Source organism: Somniosus microcephalus, chromosome 31, assembly GCF_052327205.1.
Source record: "Somniosus microcephalus isolate GS21.2 chromosome 31, FLI_Smic_1.0, whole genome shotgun sequence".
In the NCBI taxonomy this organism is placed as follows: Eukaryota; Metazoa; Chordata; class Chondrichthyes; order Squaliformes; family Somniosidae; genus Somniosus; species Somniosus microcephalus.
The window spans coordinates 13,904,975-13,923,294 of record NC_141017.1 but is presented as its reverse complement, the minus strand read 5'-3'; the positions used below and the strand labels follow the sequence as shown (position 1 = coordinate 13,923,294).

General features: G+C 50.2%; 1 protein-coding gene across 6 annotated transcripts in view; it reads left to right on the top strand.

Moving 5' to 3' along the window:
* colgalt1b (collagen beta(1-O)galactosyltransferase 1b) overlaps positions 1 to 14,569 on the top strand; it is a 110,001-nt gene extending 95,432 nt beyond the window's left edge. For all 6 annotated transcript variants that reach the window (XM_085971547.1, XM_085971550.1, XM_085971551.1 and 3 more), the window contains 2 exons: positions 7,594 to 7,800; positions 10,084 to 14,569. In XM_085971547.1, coding sequence (XP_085827673.1) covers positions 7,594 to 7,800; positions 10,084 to 10,351 — 475 coding nt within the window. In that variant the 3' untranslated portion in view covers positions 10,352 to 14,569. The remainder of the gene's footprint in view (positions 1 to 7,593; positions 7,801 to 10,083) is intronic.
* The last annotated feature ends 3,751 nt before the right edge of the window (positions 14,570 to 18,320 follow it).

The following is an 18,320-nucleotide window of genomic DNA, read 5'->3' as shown; positions in this document are numbered from 1 at the left end:
CCCGGCCAAGCACAGACAGTGCCTGAAGGTATTCCACGGTCGATTCCCCAGGTTGTTGTTTACGACTCCCCAGAAGGTGCCTGGCGTACACTTCGTTCACTGGACGCGTGTACTGGTCCTTGAGGAGCTTGATAGCGTCTGCGTACGAGGTCGCGTCTTGGATGACCGAGTACACTCGGTGGTTCACTTTGGAGGTCAGGACATCCAGTTTGTCCTCGTCCGATTTGATTGCTGCGGAGGCGGTCAGGAATTTTTCGAAACACTTAAGCCAGTGAGTAAACTTGGTGGATGAGTCCGCCTCCCGATGATCTAAGTCCAGGCATGCTGGTGTGAGGATCTTCTCCATTATAAAAATTTTGTTAATAAAATTGATGCGCTATCAATTACTCATAAAAGACTGAGAGTTAAGAGAGTAACTAAAGGCTTTTATTAACAAAAGAATGAAGGTCTGCCTTGAGTGGTCGACCGGTCCTGGAATACAAAGGGCTGGGGAGCAGTCACCTTTATACTAGGACTTGTGGGAGGAGTCAGCCCAGGCATGTACACAGTGGAATACAAACAGTGGTTTACCACAGAAGGAATGCCACCAAACTAATTGGGCAGGGTTTGCTTACCAGGGGGGCCACACCATTACAGGCCATTGCTAAAGAAGGTCAAGGTGCCCTCTACAGTCAATAACTGTTCCCCATCAAAGACCAACTGCAGCCCATTGTACTGCAGCACTTGATGGGCATGAGGGCAGATCAGCAACAACAACTTGCATTTGTACAGCGCCTTTAACACAGTAAAGTTTCACAGGGGCGTTATCAAACAAAATGTGACACGAAACCACATGAGATGTTAGGACAGGTGACTGAAAGCTTGGTCAAAGAGGTCGGTTTTAAGGAAAGTCTTAAAGGAAGAGAGAGAGGCGGAGAGGTTTAGGGAGGGAATTCCAGAGCTTGGGGCCCAGGCAGCTGAAGGCACGGCCGCCAATGGTGGAGCGAAGAAAATTGGGGATGCACAAGAGGCCAAAATTGGCGGAGTGCAGAGATTCCGGAGGATTGTAGGGCTGGAGCAGGTTCCATGGATAAGGTATTTTGCTTGACAGCAGATGTGGCTATCACCTGAGTCAGCCCCGGGGAGTTGGCTAGATGGAAAGGGTATTTTTGGTGCATAGCTGACAAAGGTAGATGAGGGGGGGGGAAATTTAAGCAGCAACTTGTGATGATCTGGAATGCACTGCCTGAAAGGGAGGTGGAAGCTGATTCAATGGTAAATTTTAAAGGGGAATTGGATAAATACTTGGAAAGGAAAAAATATGCAGGGCTACGGGGAAAGAGCAGGCGAGTGGGACTAACTGGAGAGCTCTTTCAAAGAGCCGGCACAGGCACGATGGGCTGAATGGCTTCCTTCTGTGCTGTTGCCCCTTGGCGACGTCATCCGAAAACACAGCGTCAGTTTCCACATGTACACTCTACCTCACCACCACTTCTCTCAACCCCTCCACGGTCTCTAAGACTGCTTGTCCAACATCCAGTTCTGGATGAGCAGAAATTTTCTCCAATTAAATATTGGGAAGGCCGAAGTCATTGTTTTCAATCCCCGCCACAAACTCCGTTCCCTAGCCACTGACTCATCCTTCTCCCTAACATCTGTCTGAGGCCGAACCACACTGTTCGCAACCTTGGTGTCATATTTGACCCTGAAATGAGCTTCCGACCACATGGGAAAGCAAGTTGTGAGGAGGACACAAAGTGTCTGCAAAGGGATATAGACAGGTTCAGTGAATGGATAAAAATTTGGCAGATGGAGTATAATGTGGGAAAATGTGAGGTTATCCACTTGGGTAGGAAGAATAAAAAAGCAAATTATTATTTAACTGGTGAGAGACTACAGAATGCTGAGGTACAGAGGGGTCTGGGGTCCCCGTACATGAAACACAAAAGGTTAGCATGCAAGTACAGCAAGTAATTAGGAAGGCCAATGGAATGTTGGCCCTTATTGCGAGGGGGATGGAGTATAAAAGTAGGGAAGTCTTGCTACAACTGCACAGGGCGTTGGTGAGACCACACCTGGAGTACTGCGTACAGTTTTGGTCTCCTTATTTAAGGAGGGATATACTTGCATTGGAGGCAGTTCAGAGAAGGTTCACGAGGTTGATTCCTGAGATGAAGGGGTTGTCTTATGAAGAAAGGTTGAGCAGGTTGGGCCGATACTCACTGGAGTTTAGAAGAATGAGAGGGGATCTTATTGAAACATATAAGATTCTGAAGGGGCTCGACAGGGTAGATGCAGAGAGGATGTTTCCCCTCGTGGGGGAATCTAGAACTAGGGGGCATAATTTCAGAATAAGGGGTCGCCCATTTAAAATGGAGATGAGGAGGAATTTCTTCTCTCAGAGGGTCGTGAATCTTTGGAATTCTCTTCCCCAGAGAGCTGTGGAGGCGGAGTCACTGAATATATTTAAGGTGGAGATAGACAGATTTTTGAGTTACAGGGGAGTCAAGGGTTATGGGGAGCGGGCGGGAAAGTGAAGTTGAGGCCAAGATCGGATCAGCCATGATCTTATTGAATGGCTCGAGGGACCGAATGGCCGACTCCTGCTCCTATTTCTTATGTTCTTATATCCACTGCATAACTAAGACCGCCTATTTCCACCTCCATAACATCGCCCGTCTCTGCCCTTGCCTCAGCTCATCCACTGCTGAAGCCCTCATCCATGCCTTTGTTACCTCTAGACTTGACTATTCCAACGCACTCCTGGCTGGCCTCCCACATTCTACCCTACGTAAACTTGAGGTCATCCAAAACTTGGCTGCCCGTGTCCTAACTCGCACCAAGTCCCATTCGCCCATCACCCCTGTGCTCAGTGACCTACATTGGCTCCCGGTTAAGCAATGTCTCGATTTCAAAATTCTCATCCTTGTTTTCAAATCCCTCCATGGCCTCGCCCCTCCCTATCTCTGTAATCTCCTCCAGCCCCACAACCCCCGAGATATCTGCACTCCTCTAATTCCGCCCTCTTGAGCATCCCTGATTATAACCGCTCAACCTTTAGTGGCCGTGCCTTCTGTTGCCTGGGCCCTAAGCTCTGGAATTCCCTGCCTAAACCTCTCCGCCTCGCTACCTCTCTTTCCTCCTTTAAGACGCTCCTTAAAACCGACCTCTTTGACTAAGCTTTTGGTCACCTGCCCTAATATCTCCTTATGTGGCTCGGTGTCAAATATTTTATCTTATAATACTCCTGTGTAGAGCCTTGGGATGTTTTACTATGTTAAAGGCGCTAAATAAATACAAGCTGTTGTTGTAAGTTACTATGAGGTACGAAAAGCTATTAAGAAGCACCAGCAGAACTTGTGGACAATTTCTATGACAATAGCTATGAAAAGTATGGCCACTGTAAGAGTCACTCAGCTGACTGGCTGTGAAAACCCCCTTACAGTCCTGCCCCATTTCATGGCACCAATAACGGTTTCAGGGCAGGATTCATGCCAAGAGACTGTAGTGTAGGTCTCACACGACAATTGCTTTCCGCTAACTCCCCACCTGCCCAGGCCCCGGCCCGGTTAACAGTACAGAGTGGTGTCTCGCTGCAGGCAGTAAGAATCGAACAGGAAGTGGAGTGGTGTTCCGCAGGGCTCGGTGCTGGGACCACTGCTGTTCATCATTTACATTAAATGACTTGGAATCGGAAGTACAATTTCAAAGTTTGCGGACAGCACTAAATTGGGGAGTAGATAGTGAGGAGGACTGCAACAAAATACAAAAGACATTACAAAACTTGCAGAATGGGCGTGTAATTGGCAAATGAATTTCAATGTAGGTAAGTGTGAGGTGGTGCATTTTAGAAACATAGAAACATAGAAGATAGGAGCAGGAGTAGGCCATTCGGCCCCTCGAGCCTGCTCCGCCATTCAATGCGATCATGGCTGATCATCCAAATTCAGTACCCTGTCCCTGCCTTCTCCCCATATCCCTTGATCCCTTTAGCCTTAAGAAACATATCCAACTCCTTCTTGAATATATTTAATGAATTGGCCTCAACTGCCTTCTGTGGTAGAGAATTCCACAGGTTCACCACTCTCTGGGTGAAGAAATTCCTCCTCATCTCTGTCCTAAATGGCTTACCCCTTATCCTTAGACTGTGACCCCTGGTTCTGGACTCCCCGACCATCGGGAACATCCTTCCTGCATCTGGTCTGTCCAGTCCTGTCAGAATTTTATAAGTTTCAATGAGATCCCCTCTCATTCTTCTAAACTCCAGCGAGTATAAGCCCAATCGACATTTTGGTAGGAAGAATAAGGAAACCACACACTGCTTGGATAGTAAGAGTTTAAATGGGGTTGAGGAGCAAAGGGATCTGGGGATACAGATACACAGATCACTAATCACTAAAGGTAGTGCCGCAGGTCAATAAGGCCTTAAAAAAAGCAAACCAAACACTCGGGTTCATTTCTGGAGGAATAAAATTGAAAATCAGAGAAGTTATGTTAATCTTGTATAGAACCTTGGTTAGAACACACATGGGATACAGTGAACAGTTCTGGTCTCCATATTATAAAAGGGATGTAGAGGCACTGGAGAAGGTGCGAAAAAGATTCACAAGGGTGATTCCAGAACTGAGAGGATATACTTATGAGGAAAGGCTGAACAGGCTGGGGCGCTTTTCTTTAGAAAATAGAAGGCTGAGGGGTGACCTGATGGAGATCTTTAAGATTATGAAAGAGTTTGATAGGGTAGACATAGAGAAGATGTTTCCACTTGTGGGGAGTCATTAATAAATCCAGTAATGAATTCAGGAGAAACTTCTTTACCCAGAGAGTGGTGAGAATGTGGAACTCGCTACCACAGGGAGTGGTTGAGGCGAAGAGCAGAGATGGATTTAAGGGGAGGCTAGATAAGCATACGAGGGAGAAGGGAATAGAAGGATATGCTGATGGGGTGAGGTGAAGAGGGGTGGGAGGAGGCTCGTGTGGAGCATAAACTCCGACATGGACCAGTTGGGCTTAATGGCCTGTTTCTGTGCTGTTAATTCTATGTAGAAAGCAAAGCCCAGTAGGCGGCCCCAATGATAGTCTTCCCAGCAGTTGATGGCGATAACACATGTGTCCATCAGGATGGGGTCTCAAATCCAGAGGACTTGTCTAAGAGATAATGAAACAATATATGCAGACCCACTGGTGGAACTGAAGGCATTACGGTTGCCTCCAACACTTCCAGACCCTCGTACAGAGCTAGTTGTTATGCGCATGGAGGGGCAGTAACCCCATAGTCCTCTACATCAGTTCATGATCTCTTGGGTCAGGATATGGTCTAACCGACTGGCTGGTGATTGAATTACTAGGTAATATTCTCTGCTCAGCACATAGCTGGGGCAGACCCCCGGGGGTGAGGTGGGCAGTGATGTTTTCTCCCCCCTTCACTGGTTCACCAGTCCCGTCCGTGTGCTGACGGTCAGGCTGTTTACGCCGGGAGGGAGAACCGCACAATTGGGGGTCGGCTGCAATCCTCGTGTGTTTCCCAACCCCAATTTTTTTCTTCTCCTTTCCTGAAGCCTCATACTCAATACTAGGGTGGAACTGCTGGATTCCACAGGAAGCACCTGGTTGAGTTTAACATTTGATGCATCTGTTAATGTTTAATGCCTTTGTTACTACAGGGTTATAGCCTATGAAACCCAGGCAGAGAGGACCTGCGGGAAAGAGGGAGGAGGACAGTAGGAGTATGTTTGTGTGTGTGTGTGCTAGGCCGTTGTAGCAGAGCCTGGTCTCCAATCGTCTTGGATCCCCTTGCCATTGGACCAAGACCTTGCTCTGTCAAGGCCGTGTGGTAGCTGGTGTGCAACGGCCACCCCACGTTAAAATAATTCATGCACAGGCATCTTCCACCCTTTAAAATGAAGTTCAGGACCTGGAACGTCAGGACCCTCATGGACAACCCCAACAGTGACAGAGACTGTAGGTCCCGCATTGGACTCCTCAGTCACCCGAGAACTCATTTTTAGTGTAGAAGCAAGTCATCCTCGGCTCCGAGGGACTGCCTAAGAAGAAGAAGGGGCAGACATAATGGCAAATTCTCTCAATCATCTCATTATTCACCCTGACACATAGAAGCCAGTTGAAGAAATAGTCAGGAGTTGGGTTGGGCCGAAGTGGATCTGTTCACCTCCTCGGACAACCACCAGTTGAACCATCTCCCGGGAGGTTGAATGCTCTCTCTCCTTTTCCTGAACATTTTGGTCTCTTCCCTCCATTTTTCCTGATTTCCCCAACTGATACAGAAGATATAAGTGGGCAGAATAAAAGTTGTCCTGGTGACCCCCTAACTGGCCTTGGCAAAGCAGGAGCCTTGACTATCCTGGCAATGAGGAGAGGCAGCTGAGGGGTCAGATATTACACCCAAACCCAGGGACCTTCCAATGGACACCTGGCTGTTGGAAAGCCATGACTGTTAGTAGGTCTCGCACCTTCAATGGAAAGGTGTTCAGTAACAGTGCTTAGAAAGAAAGACTTGCATTTCTGTAGCACCTTTCACAACCTCAGGATGTCCCAAAGTACTTTACAGCCAATTACAGGAAACTCTCGATTTACCGGCACCTAAATAACCGGAAATCTCGGTTAACCAGCAAAATTCAGGAGTAGGTTCAGGTAACTTTTATTACTTTTTTTACTCCATTTGTTGCCGTGCAAGGGTGTGGCTGCAGCTGTTGCTAAGCTACAGAGACGCTTGCAACTTGTGGCCATTGTTCTGAAGCTGTTGCTAAGCAACAGGGTTTGTTGCTTTATACGGAGCTCTCGGCTCTCCGTATCTTTTACTATAGCGTTCGGTTATGTGGAATTTTTGTTGAACCAGCAGCACGTCGGTCCCGTCCGTGCCGGGGAAAAAAAGTTTCCTGTAAGTTATTTTTTGAAGTGTAGTCACTGTTGTAATGTAGAAAACGCAGCAGCCAATTTGCCCACAGCAAGCTCCCACAAACAACAATGTGATAATCTGTTTTAGTGATATTGATGGAGGGATAAATATTGGCCAGGACACCGGGGATAACTCCCCTTGCTCTTCTTCAAAATAGTGCCGTGGGATCTTTTACATCCACCTGAGAGAGCAGACGTCTTTAACATCTCATCTGAAAGACGGCACCTCCGACAGTGCAGCACTCCCTCAGCACTGCCCTGGAGTGTCAGCCTGGATTATGGGCTCAAGTCTCTGGAGTGGGACTTGAACCTACAACCTTCTGACGAGGTACGAGGTGAGAGTGCTACCCACCGAGCCACGGGCTGACACCTTGGAACACAAGAGTGGAGGAACCTTGTGCAACTCCCCACGATCGGGATTTATGTCACTGTTCATCTTTAAATGCATGTTTTCAGTCCACCCTCGTTCCATTCCCTTGCATCTTTTCATACGTTGGCTTTCCTTTATGATTGGTTCAGTCGGTTTCTTCAGTGAAGCCTTGGTCTTGATCTTCTGCAAGATGTCTCACTTGGCTCCTCCCAGGATCCCATCTTCGTTTCGTGTTTATCTGCATTATTTAGAGACTTATCCTCTCCCTGCTTTGAGCTCCTGCAGTTCCCTTTCTTGAACAACGGCCCCTATGTTTCTGTTCCCTGCAGCTACATTGGCCGAAAGCGGATGCAAGTGGACCACCCAGAGAAGCCGGTGCCGGGGGTCCGAAATTTGGTGGAGGCCGATTACTCCTACTGGACTCTGGGATACGTCCTCTCGCTGCAGGGGGCGAAGAAACTCCTGGATGCCAAGCCATTTGATAAGATGTTGCCCGTGGATGAGTTTCTGCCGGTGATGTACAACAAACACCCTGTGTACGTACCCGTGGGGTCCCCGATTGACCGGGTTCGAGCGTGTACTGAAATAAAAGGGGAGGGCTGGGGAAGGGAGGCATTGGTTGTGTCTCCCGGCATAAGTGGGTTAAAAAGGTCGATGGGCTGAGAGGGCTGTCCTATGACGAGAGATTGTGTAGATTGGGCCGATACTCTCTGGAGTTTAGAAGAATGAGAGGTGATCTCATTGAAACATACAAGATTCTGAAGGGGATTGACAGGGTAGATGCTGAGAGGCTGTTTCCCCCTGGCTGGAGTGTCTAGAACTAGGGGCCATAGTCTCAGGATAAGGGGTAGGCCATTTAAGGCCGAGATAAGGAGGAATTTCTTCACTCAGTGGGTTGTGAATCTTTGAAATTCTCTACCCCAGAGGGCTGTGAATGCTGAGCCTTTGAGTATATTCAAGGCTGAGATCGATAGATTTTTGGACTCTAGGGGAATCAAGGGATATGGAGATCGGGCGGGAAAGTGGAGTTGAGGTCAATGATCAGCCATGATCTTATTGAATGGCGGAGCAGGCTCGAGGGGCCGTGTGGCCGACTCCTGCTCCCATTTCTTATGTTCTTAAGAATGATAGGAGTTCAGGGTCTCCCTTTTGACAAAATCTAGACACGTGCAAAACGCATAACTTGAGGTAAGCATGATAACCTGGGGAGTGGGGTAAAGGGGAAGATGGGTGGAAACGGTATTGTGCAGTATAGTGGGGTATAGTGCAGTATAATAGGGTGCAATGCACGGTACGGTGGAGATTATTCGGGCACACGGTGATCATGCGGTGTAGTGGGGTATAGTGCAGTAGCTCGCTGTCGTGGAGTGCGGGCGGCTGGGGGGGAGCGCGGGAGGCCGGTGGGGTGGGGAGCGCAGGAGGACAGTGGGGGGGGGGGAGCGCAGGAGGCCGGTGGGGGTGTGGTGGGGGGGAGCACGGGAGGCCTGTGGGGGTGGGGGGGGGGGAGCGCGGGAGGCCGGGGGGGCGGGGGGAGCGCGGGAGGCTGGGGGGGGGGGGGCGCGGGAGGCCGGTTGGGGGTGTGGTGGGGGGGGAGCACGGGAGGCCGGGGGGGGGGGGAGCGCGGGAGACCGGGGGGGGGGGGGAGCGCGGGACGCCGGTGGGGGGTGGTGCTTGCGCCAAAAAAAAAATCACCCAGTAGAAACTGTCTCCTATCATCTTTTAAAGGGACAGTCCTCCCTCTCACTTCCAGGTTAGGCTGGTGTACCTCTGGTGTAACAAGTGTGGGCTAAACTGTGGCAGATGGAGTTCAGTGTGGGGAAGTGTGAGGTCTTCCACCTTTGACCTAAGAAAGATCGATCAGAGGATTCTCTAAATGGTGAGAAGCTGGGAACTGTGGAGGAGCGGAGAGATTTTTCAGGGTCCAAGTACAGAAATCACTAAAAGCTGGTGGACAGGTACAGAAAATAATGAGAAAGGCGAATGGAATGTTGGCCTTTATCTCGAGAGGGCCGGAACACAAAGGGGTGGGAGTTATGTTCCAGCTGTACTGAGCTCGGGTTAGACCCCATCGAGAGTAACTGTGTTCAGTCCCGGTCACTGCCCCTCAGGGAGGAGATACTGGCCTGTGAGAGGGTGCAGCGCAGATTCACCAGAATGATACCGGGGCTAAATTATGAGGACAGGTTACACAGACTCAGCCTGTATTCCCTCGAGTACAGAAGATTAAGGGGTGAAGTAATTGAGGTGTTTAAGATGTTCAAATGAGTCGATAGGGTAAAGCGAGAGAAACTATTCCCTCTGGTGGGAGAGTCCAGAACAAAATCTTAAAATTAGAGCCAGGCCGTTCAGGGGTGATGTCAGGAAGCACTTCTTCACACAAAGGGTAGCGGAAATCTGGAACTCTGTCCCCCAGAAAGCTGTTGAGGCTGGGGGTCAATTGAAAATGTCAAAACTGAGATTGATAGATTTTTGTTAGGCAAGGGGTATTAAGGGATACGGAACCAAGGCCGGTGGATGGAGTTAAGATACCGATCAGCCGTGATCTAATTGAATGTCAGAAAAGGCTCGAGGGGCTGAATGGCCTCCTCCTGTTCCTATGTTGCTAGAAATTGTCTTTTAAAGGGACAGGGATTCTGACTTCCTGGTTAGGCTGATATAGCCTTGGTATACGAGTGAATGAGGACTAGATGCATTTGAAGTTGAGTCTCATTCCTGGGATGGGCTCCCTTTTTAATCGTTCCTGCCTGGCGTTTTCCAGTCACTTTCCCTGTCTCGCGGTTGGCCCATTCGAATCTGGCAGCTTTCTGTTCCTCCGGTAGGTCCGAGTACATGGATCGCTTTGAGAGGCGCGACCTGAGGGCTTTCTCCGCGGAGCCGCTCCTGATCTACCCCACGCATTACACGGGCGACGCGGGCTACATCAGCGACACGGAGACCTCCACGGTCTGGGACAACGAGAAGCTGAAGACGGACTGGGACCGCGCCAAGTCGCAGAAGACCAGGGAGCAGGTGAAGATCCGCGAGGCGGCGCAGAACCTGGACGTGTCGCACTCGCCGATCGATTCGGCCACCAGAGACGAACTGTGACTGACGGCTTGTGACCGCACTCGGTGACCGATTGCGGCAGGGAGGGACAGGGATGTGACCCGAGTTGAAATGGCCCTTGAACCCCAGCTACACTCGGTAACGTCCTTGACTGTGGGTTTTAGGGCGGGTTGCTGTGGGGGGTTAACTTGTAATGTGCCTCAATGTATATTAATAGATAGATGTACACGATTCACCTCAAAAGGACTGAATACCTCGCAGGCCACTGGTATGAGTGAGTTGCATTTTTTCATGTGCAGTAAATTCAGCGGCGTAGATATTCGACTTGGGGCGGCAGCACCAAATGGGCGGTATCGAATCGGCCGCCCCTTATACACCCCGCCCAAGATTCAGTCCCATTGACTTCAGTCGGGCGGAATATCAAGTGGGGGGCGTATAACTGGCCTCTGATTTGATGCTGCCCGCTTGGCACTGCCGGCCCAGGTCGAATAGCTACCCCGCTGTCTTACCATTCTGTTTATACTACGGATGTAATACAAATATCATAAAATGTCTTTTTTAAAAAAAAACTTTTTTACCCTTTAATTCGTATCATTGAAGGGTCGGTGCTCCTCTCCCCGCATTCAACGCGGTTTTAGCCTCGCTGCAGGTTTTATCGGCAGGTCAGCCATTGTCTAAATGAATGGCGGAACAGGTTGGAGGGGCTGAATGGCCTCCTCCTGCTCCTATGTTCTCCACACCAGGGATATCAATATGGTCTACAGACACACACACACACACACACACACACACACACACACTGGGGGCAGAAGCGTGGTGATTGCCCTCCCGTACATTATAAACATGGTTAGTGCCCCCATTTGAAGGGCGTAAATGTGTTCAGTGCCCACACGGGGAGGGGGGAGCGTTAATGCTGACCTTGCACGAGAATGGGGAAAATTTGTACCGAAAATGGGCAGAGTTGCTCAACAGGTTTGCCGAGCCAATATCGAGCGTTTTACACAATCGCCCAAAGTCAAAGCTCCGTCCGGGATATTGTGTAAGCAGCTGGTAGCTTCATATTATTTCGCAGACACTGTGTCTGTTACATCTATTACAAATCTCTTCGCACGCCTGTCTGACACGTATACAAAGGATCTAAAATTCCTGGATCCTGCCGCTGTTGAAGTTTATTGCACTGCCTCGTCACCATGGGGATACCAGACGGCCGGAACAGGAGTCAGTTTTATTTCTGCTTTAGTATTCTCTTTTTTTTTTGGCTCATCCTGGACCTTCAAAACTTGAGCACATTTTTCAACAGGAGCGATCCAGGCTCTCGGCCCACAGTTACTCAGCCAGTGTGCCTTAGAGGGCCTGGCAGTCCTCATCGACCTAGGAGGCCACGTCCTGATTGTATCCAGCTGGTTTCTGCTCGTACAAGGAGCAGCACTACCCTCGGGCTCCTTAACCTCCCATCTTGAGTACAGAAACAGAAAAGATCGCTATGGTCCATCTAGCGGTGGTCAGGAAACCCATCCTAAACTCACTCGTACCCCTCATCACTCCTTTCGCCAAGAAGTATAGCTGCTTTTTCAATTTGCTGTCACTCTCTACCCTCCTCTGCTCTCTCTCTCTCTCTCCGTGCAGTCTCCACCCTCTGTGTGAAGCAGTCCAATCGAAGCTGTTTGTTCACCTTCCCTCTTCTCGGCTCCCAATCCGTGACCCCGGTTACAGAGTTTAACGTCATCGGGCCGGCTTATCTGTACCCTTTAGGGGGCGAAACTCGGTTTGCTTTGCGCCCCCGGGAGTCGCTAACGGGGTGCAAAGCTCCGGGCGTGGCGCCGCTAACGCCTCCCGCGAAATTCAGCGTGAGGTTAGCGGTAGCCGGTAGCGCTCCCGCAGTGCTGCGCCTCCGGCGACGACGTCATCGCCGTGCGCAGCGCCCCGGCCACAAACTTCGGTCGCGCCCCCTGACCTACCGCCGGACAATATGTGCGACAGGGTCAGGGGGGGGCGTTTTTGCAGCCACTGCGGCGCAACTTAAAGGGCAGGTGTCTGTTTTTTGACCGGCTAAGATCGCTCAGCCCGCCACTCCTCTTGAGTGCCGGGCTCTTTTCCCGGCACCCCGCTCCCCGATGGTCCAGCAGGGCCCCGGTGCGCGCAGCGCTAGACCCTCCTTTAATCAGGGGAGAGAGGCCTGCAATACCGCGGCGCTGTTGCCCGTAGCACCGCGACATTCACTGGTAGCGCCCCAGGAAGGAGGGGGCGCTACCACTGAATTAACAGCGCTGGGGCACTGACTTTTTCGGGGCACTAAATGTAGCGCCCCGGCGACGTTAGCGCCCCAAAGGGAGCGCGACCAAATTTCTCCTCCTTAGAGTCTTGAAAACTTTCACAAGATCTGCCTCCCTCTACTATCCAAGGGTATCCACCTAGATCGTGTGCTGAAGTCCCGGAGTAGGGAGCGAGCCCACAACCGTCTGGCTCAGAGGCGAGAGTACAGCCAACTGCGCCAAGCTATAACGGGGAAATCAGTTGGGAACATTTTTTTTAACTCATTCACTGGATGTGGGCGTCGCTGGCCAGGCCCAGCATTTATCGCCCATCCCTAATCGCCCTTGAGAAGGTGGTGGTGAGCCGCCGCCTTGAACCGCTGCGGTCCGTGTGGCGAAGGTGCTCCCACGGCGCTGTTAGGGAGGGAGTTCCAGGATTTTGACCCAGCGACGATGAAGGATCGGCCGATATATTTCCAAGTCAGGATGGTGTGTGACTTGGAGGGGAACTCGGAGGTGGTGGTGATCCCATGCGCCTGCTGCCCTTGGTATTCGAGGTGCAGTCTGACCAGAGCAATGGACAGTTGGGTCATGACTTGGTCGGAACTGTTGAAGCCACTGAAAGCCCTAGATCTTTGTCAACATCCTCTTTAGCTGTTTCAACACCCTTCTCGGCGTTCATGTGTTGGACTTTCTCTTCCTCTGTGCAGTATTTTACGCTGGTCTGTGTTTAACTCCATCTCCCGGTGTTGCGCCCACTTGTATATTTTGGCCACCTCACGCTGTAATCTCTGAACTGCTCCCTCCCAGTGTGGTGTCATCTGCAAACTTGACCAAGTTGCATTGGGTTTCTGAGTCTTAGCTAATTAATGCAAATCTTTCTTCTTCTTAGGCAGTCCCTCGGAGCCGAGGATGACTTGCTTCCACATTAAAAATGAGTTCTCAGGTGACTGATGAGTCCGATGTGGGACCTACAGTCTCTGTCACAGGTGGGGCAGACGGTGGTTGAAGGGGCGGGTGGGTGGGGTGTTTGGGTTGACGTGCGCTCCTTGCGCTGCCTGCGCTTGGCTTCCGCTTGCTCCCGGCGAAGAGACTCGAGGTGTTCGGCGCCTTCCCGGATGCTTCTCCTCCACTTTGTGCGGTCTTGGGCCAGGGCTTCCCAGGTGTCGGTGGGGATGTTACACTTTTTCAAGGAGGCTTTGAGGGTGTCCTTGAAGCGTTTCCTCTGCCCACCTGGGGCTTTCTTGCCGTGCCAGAGCTCCGAGTAGAGCGCTTGTTTTGGGAGCCTTGTGTCGGGCATGCGGACAATGTGACCCATCCATCGGAGCTGATCGAGCGTGGTCAGAGCTTCGATGTTGGCCTGAGCAAGAACACTGACGTTGGTGCGCCTATCCTGCCAATGCAAATCAGACACCGCAGTGCTTCCCCCCCGACAATGATCCGTGGGCCACTCCACTCAGTGTTACCTCTCCCACCCTGACATTACTCCTAACTAAAGTGCCTGTTGTTTCCTGCCCTACAGCTCTGGGGCTGTAGCCCAGCAAGAGTCCGTGCCTACAGGAGAGGGGGCAGGGGGAGAACCTGAGGAGCAACATTTCCTGCCTACAATAACCGATGTCAGCACTGCCTTCCCCCTCTCCCTCTCTCGCCCTCCCCTAATTCGGGCCAGTGGATAATGGATCAGCACTGATGATACAGAGTGAACAAATGCGGCTGTGAGTTTTATAACTGCCTGGTGTTTGATTGCAGCCAATTGTACAAATGGAGGATTTAAAAAAATTATTTCTTGAAGTCGTACTGCTTCAAAAATAAAATGTTTGTAAAATGGGAGAAGTTGTCAGAGATCAATGCCAAATCTGTCTGTGTTATGGCCGATTTACCCCGGACGTCATTCATCATCCTAAAAATGCCTAGGAATTTTTGATGTTATTTAATATTTTCCAATTTTCTGTGTTTATATCTGTGTTTACTTCTTTGCAATTTCCAATAAAGATTTTATACAAACTCAGCTATCTCACTTTGTACGAGGTTTATTCTCTCCGTGGAGGGCATGATCTCAGAAACAACCACTGGGCCAGTGTCCCCTCTAGCAGTGGGCCCTGTAGCACTGGGGCAGTGGGCCCTGTAGCACTGGGGGCAGTGGGCCCTGTAGCACTGGGGCAGTGGGCCCTGTAGCACTGGGGGCAGTGGGCCCTTTAGCACTGGGGGCAGTGGGCCCTGTAGCACTGGGGGCAGTGAGCCCTGTAGCACTGGGGCAGTGGGCCCTGTAGCACTGGGGGCAGTGAGCCCTGTAGCACTGGGGCAGTGGGCCCTGTAGCACTGGAGGCAGTGGGCCCTGTAGCACTGGGGGCAGTGGGCCCTGTAGCACTGGAGGCAGTGGGCCCTGTAGCACTGGGGCAGCGGATCCTGTAGCACTGGGGGCAGCGGGCCCTGTAGCACTGGGGGCAGCGGGCCCTATAGCAGTGGGGCAGTGGGCCCTGTAGCACTGGGGACAGTGGGCCCTGTAGCACTGGGGACAGTGGGCGCTGTAGCACTGGGGCAGTGGGCCCTGTGGCACACGGCATAAATGCCAGCATTGACCTGTTGGGCTGAATGGCCTGTTTCTGTGCAAAAAAAAGCGTATGAAATACGTAGCTCAGTAGTTAATGGATGTGATCTACACGGTACAACTGGATAAAGTGGCTCTCGGCCAGCATCCTACTATTCCAGTACCTTGAATAAACCAGGATAACCTTTTTAAAAATGTGTTCATTCACAGGATGTGGGCATCGCTGGCAAGGCCGGCATTTATTGCCCATCTTTAATTGCCCTTGAGAAGGTGGTGGTGGTTGTAGTGTCCGTGTGTTGATAGAGACACTGAAGACAGGAGTTGGTTCATAGGTGTTTATTAAGCAAAGTCTGGGGGGGTTCTAACGGATATACACAATATACAGGCTTATATAGCCCGAGTGGTCATTACCGGCACATACACTACAATTCTTAAAGGCACATACACTACAATTCCTCCCCTTTTAGCTAACCAGTACATCATATTTTAAGTAATTATTAATTATATGTTATAAGAAAAATAATATACACATTGCTGTAGTTAATTAATTATAAGTCAGTCTCTCAGGAGGCTTCCTGACTCGGTCCGGATAACGCCTCGGTGGTGTAGTAGTTTCTGGTGGTGTAGTAGGTTCTTTTGGCAAGGCTGATTCGGCTTGAATGCCAGTGTCGGGTTCATCGGGTTCCAGTATCACCGGATCGGAGGCAGATATGGGTATCTCTACTTCATCGTTAGACGTATAGAGTTGTGGTGTAGGTTGTCCCTTTTCGGATGACTCTATGATTTGGTCAGCATGGCGCCTTATTATGCTTTCTCCGATGTCCACGGTATACATCAGTGGTCCTAGCCGTGTGCAGATAGTTCCAGGCTGCCATTTCTCGGTACGGTAGTCCTGGGCCAAAACTTGTTGACCTATCTGGAAGGTTCCAGTTGGCCTTTCATTCATGCCTTGAAACTGCCGGTTCTCCACGTCCCTTCTGATGTTGGGCTTGACCAAATCCAGCCGGCATCTTAGGTTTCTATTGAAGAACATCATGGTGGGAGTTTGGTTGGTAACCACATGTGTTGCATTCCTGCATGCGAATAAGAAGTTATCCACCTTGTGCTGAAGTTTTATGTCTTCATTACCCATGGCCTTTATGGCCTTCTTGAAGGTCTGGACAAACCTTTCAGCCAATCCATTGGTGGCGGGATGGTATGGGGCGGACGTGTAGTGCTTAACCCCATTGTTTTTTAAGAACTTCCTGAATTCTTCGGACACAAATTGCGGTCCATTATCAGAACAGATCTGTTCCGGCAGCCCATTCCTGGCAAATATGGTCCTTAATACTGTGATGGTTTTTTCCGTGGTGGTGGAGGACATCTTTATTACCTCCGGCCACTTGGAGTGTGCATCAACCGCGATTAAGAACATTGAGTCCATAAATGGACCAGCAAAGTCGATGTGTACCCTTTGCCAGGGAGATGAGGGCCACTCCCGTGGGTGTAGAGGGGCTTGTGGTGGGGCGTTTTGGACCTTCTGGCATCCTAGACAGCTCTTGGTCATTTCTTCGATGTCTCCATCGATACCTGGCCACCACACAAACGCCCTGGCTAGGTTCTTCATTTTCACTCCACCCAGATGCCCCTCGTGAAGCTCCTTTAGCACTTTATCCTGGAGTTTGGGTGGAATCACCACTCTGGATCCACACATCAAGGTTCCTCGGCACACTGACAGCTGTTCTCTTCTTTGCGAGAATGCTGGCAACAGTGGTTCGCCATGTGCTGGCCATCCCTTCACTGTTAAATCGTAGACCCGTGAGAGAGTCGGGTCATTTCTCGTCTCCCTTTCAATGGCAGAATTTGTTACTGGTAGACATTCCACTATGGTAGAGTGGAACATCTCCACTGGGTCTACTGTAGGTGCCTCTTCTACCGTTGGCAACGGTAGGCGCGATAAACCGTCAGCATTCCCATGCTGTTTTGATCCTTTGTATTCTATGTTGTATTGGTGTGCCCCTAGAAAAAGGGACCACCTCTGTAGCCTTTGCGCTGTCATAATGAGAACACCCTTTTTAGGGTTGAATATGGAGATGAGGGGTTGATGGTCAGTCAACAAGGTAAATTTTTGTCCGTGTAGGTAATGGTTGAATTTCTTCACTCCCCATACCAGGCTGAGTGCTTCCCTGTCGATTTGGGCATAGTTACGCTCAGCCGAGTTCAATGAGCGTGACGCAAAAGCTATCGGCCGTTCTGAGCCATCAGGGAATTTATGCGATAATACTGCTCCTATGCCGTAAGGGGATGCATCGCATGCCAGTCTGATTGGCAGTGATGGGTTGTAATGAGCCAAAACTTCTTCAGATGTGATTAAGTCTTTGCATTTATGGAAGGCACGTTTACAGTCTTCGTTCCATTTCCAAATCACTCCTGTTTGTAGCAGTTCATTAAGAGGGTGTAGAAGAGTTGATAAGTTCGGTAAAAATTTATGATAGTAATTTATTAATCCCAGGAACGACCTTAATTGTGAAACATTTTCAGGTGCTGGGGCTTTTACGACCGCTTCAATTTTTTCAGGTGACTTATGCAACCCTTCCTTATTAATTATGTGGCCACAATATGATATTTGATTTTGGAAAAATTTGCACTTGGGGCGATTTGCTCGTAGGCCCCGTTCTCTCAGCCTAGTGAGCACCTGCTCCAAATTGGCAAGGTGCTCGTTGTCGTTTTCTCCTGTTAAAAGGATGTCGTCTAGGTAGCATTGAGTCCCCGGAATCCCTTGGAGGACTTGCTCCATAGCTCTTTGCCAGATAGCTGGAGCGGATGCTACTCCGAAAACCAGTCGATTGTACTGGTATAGACCTTTGTGTGTATTTATCGTGAGATTTTTTAGAGGCCTCTTCAACCTCCATCTGTAGATATGCCTGTGCCAAGTCAATTTTGGTGAAACGTTTCCCTCCGGATAGTGAGGCGAAAATATCCTCTATCCTCGGAAGAGGATACTGTACCGTGTGAAGGACCGGGTTTACAGTCACCTTCAAGTCCCCACAGATGCGAATTTTTTTCTGTTCTTCAGATTTATCATTATTCAACGTTTTCTTCATGACCGGGACGATGGGTGTTGCCCACTCGCTCCAATCTACCTTGGATAATACGCCTGCCTTTTCCAAATTCTCCAGCTCTGCCTCGACTGCTGGACGAATTGCGTATGGCACCGGTCTTGCCTTAAAAA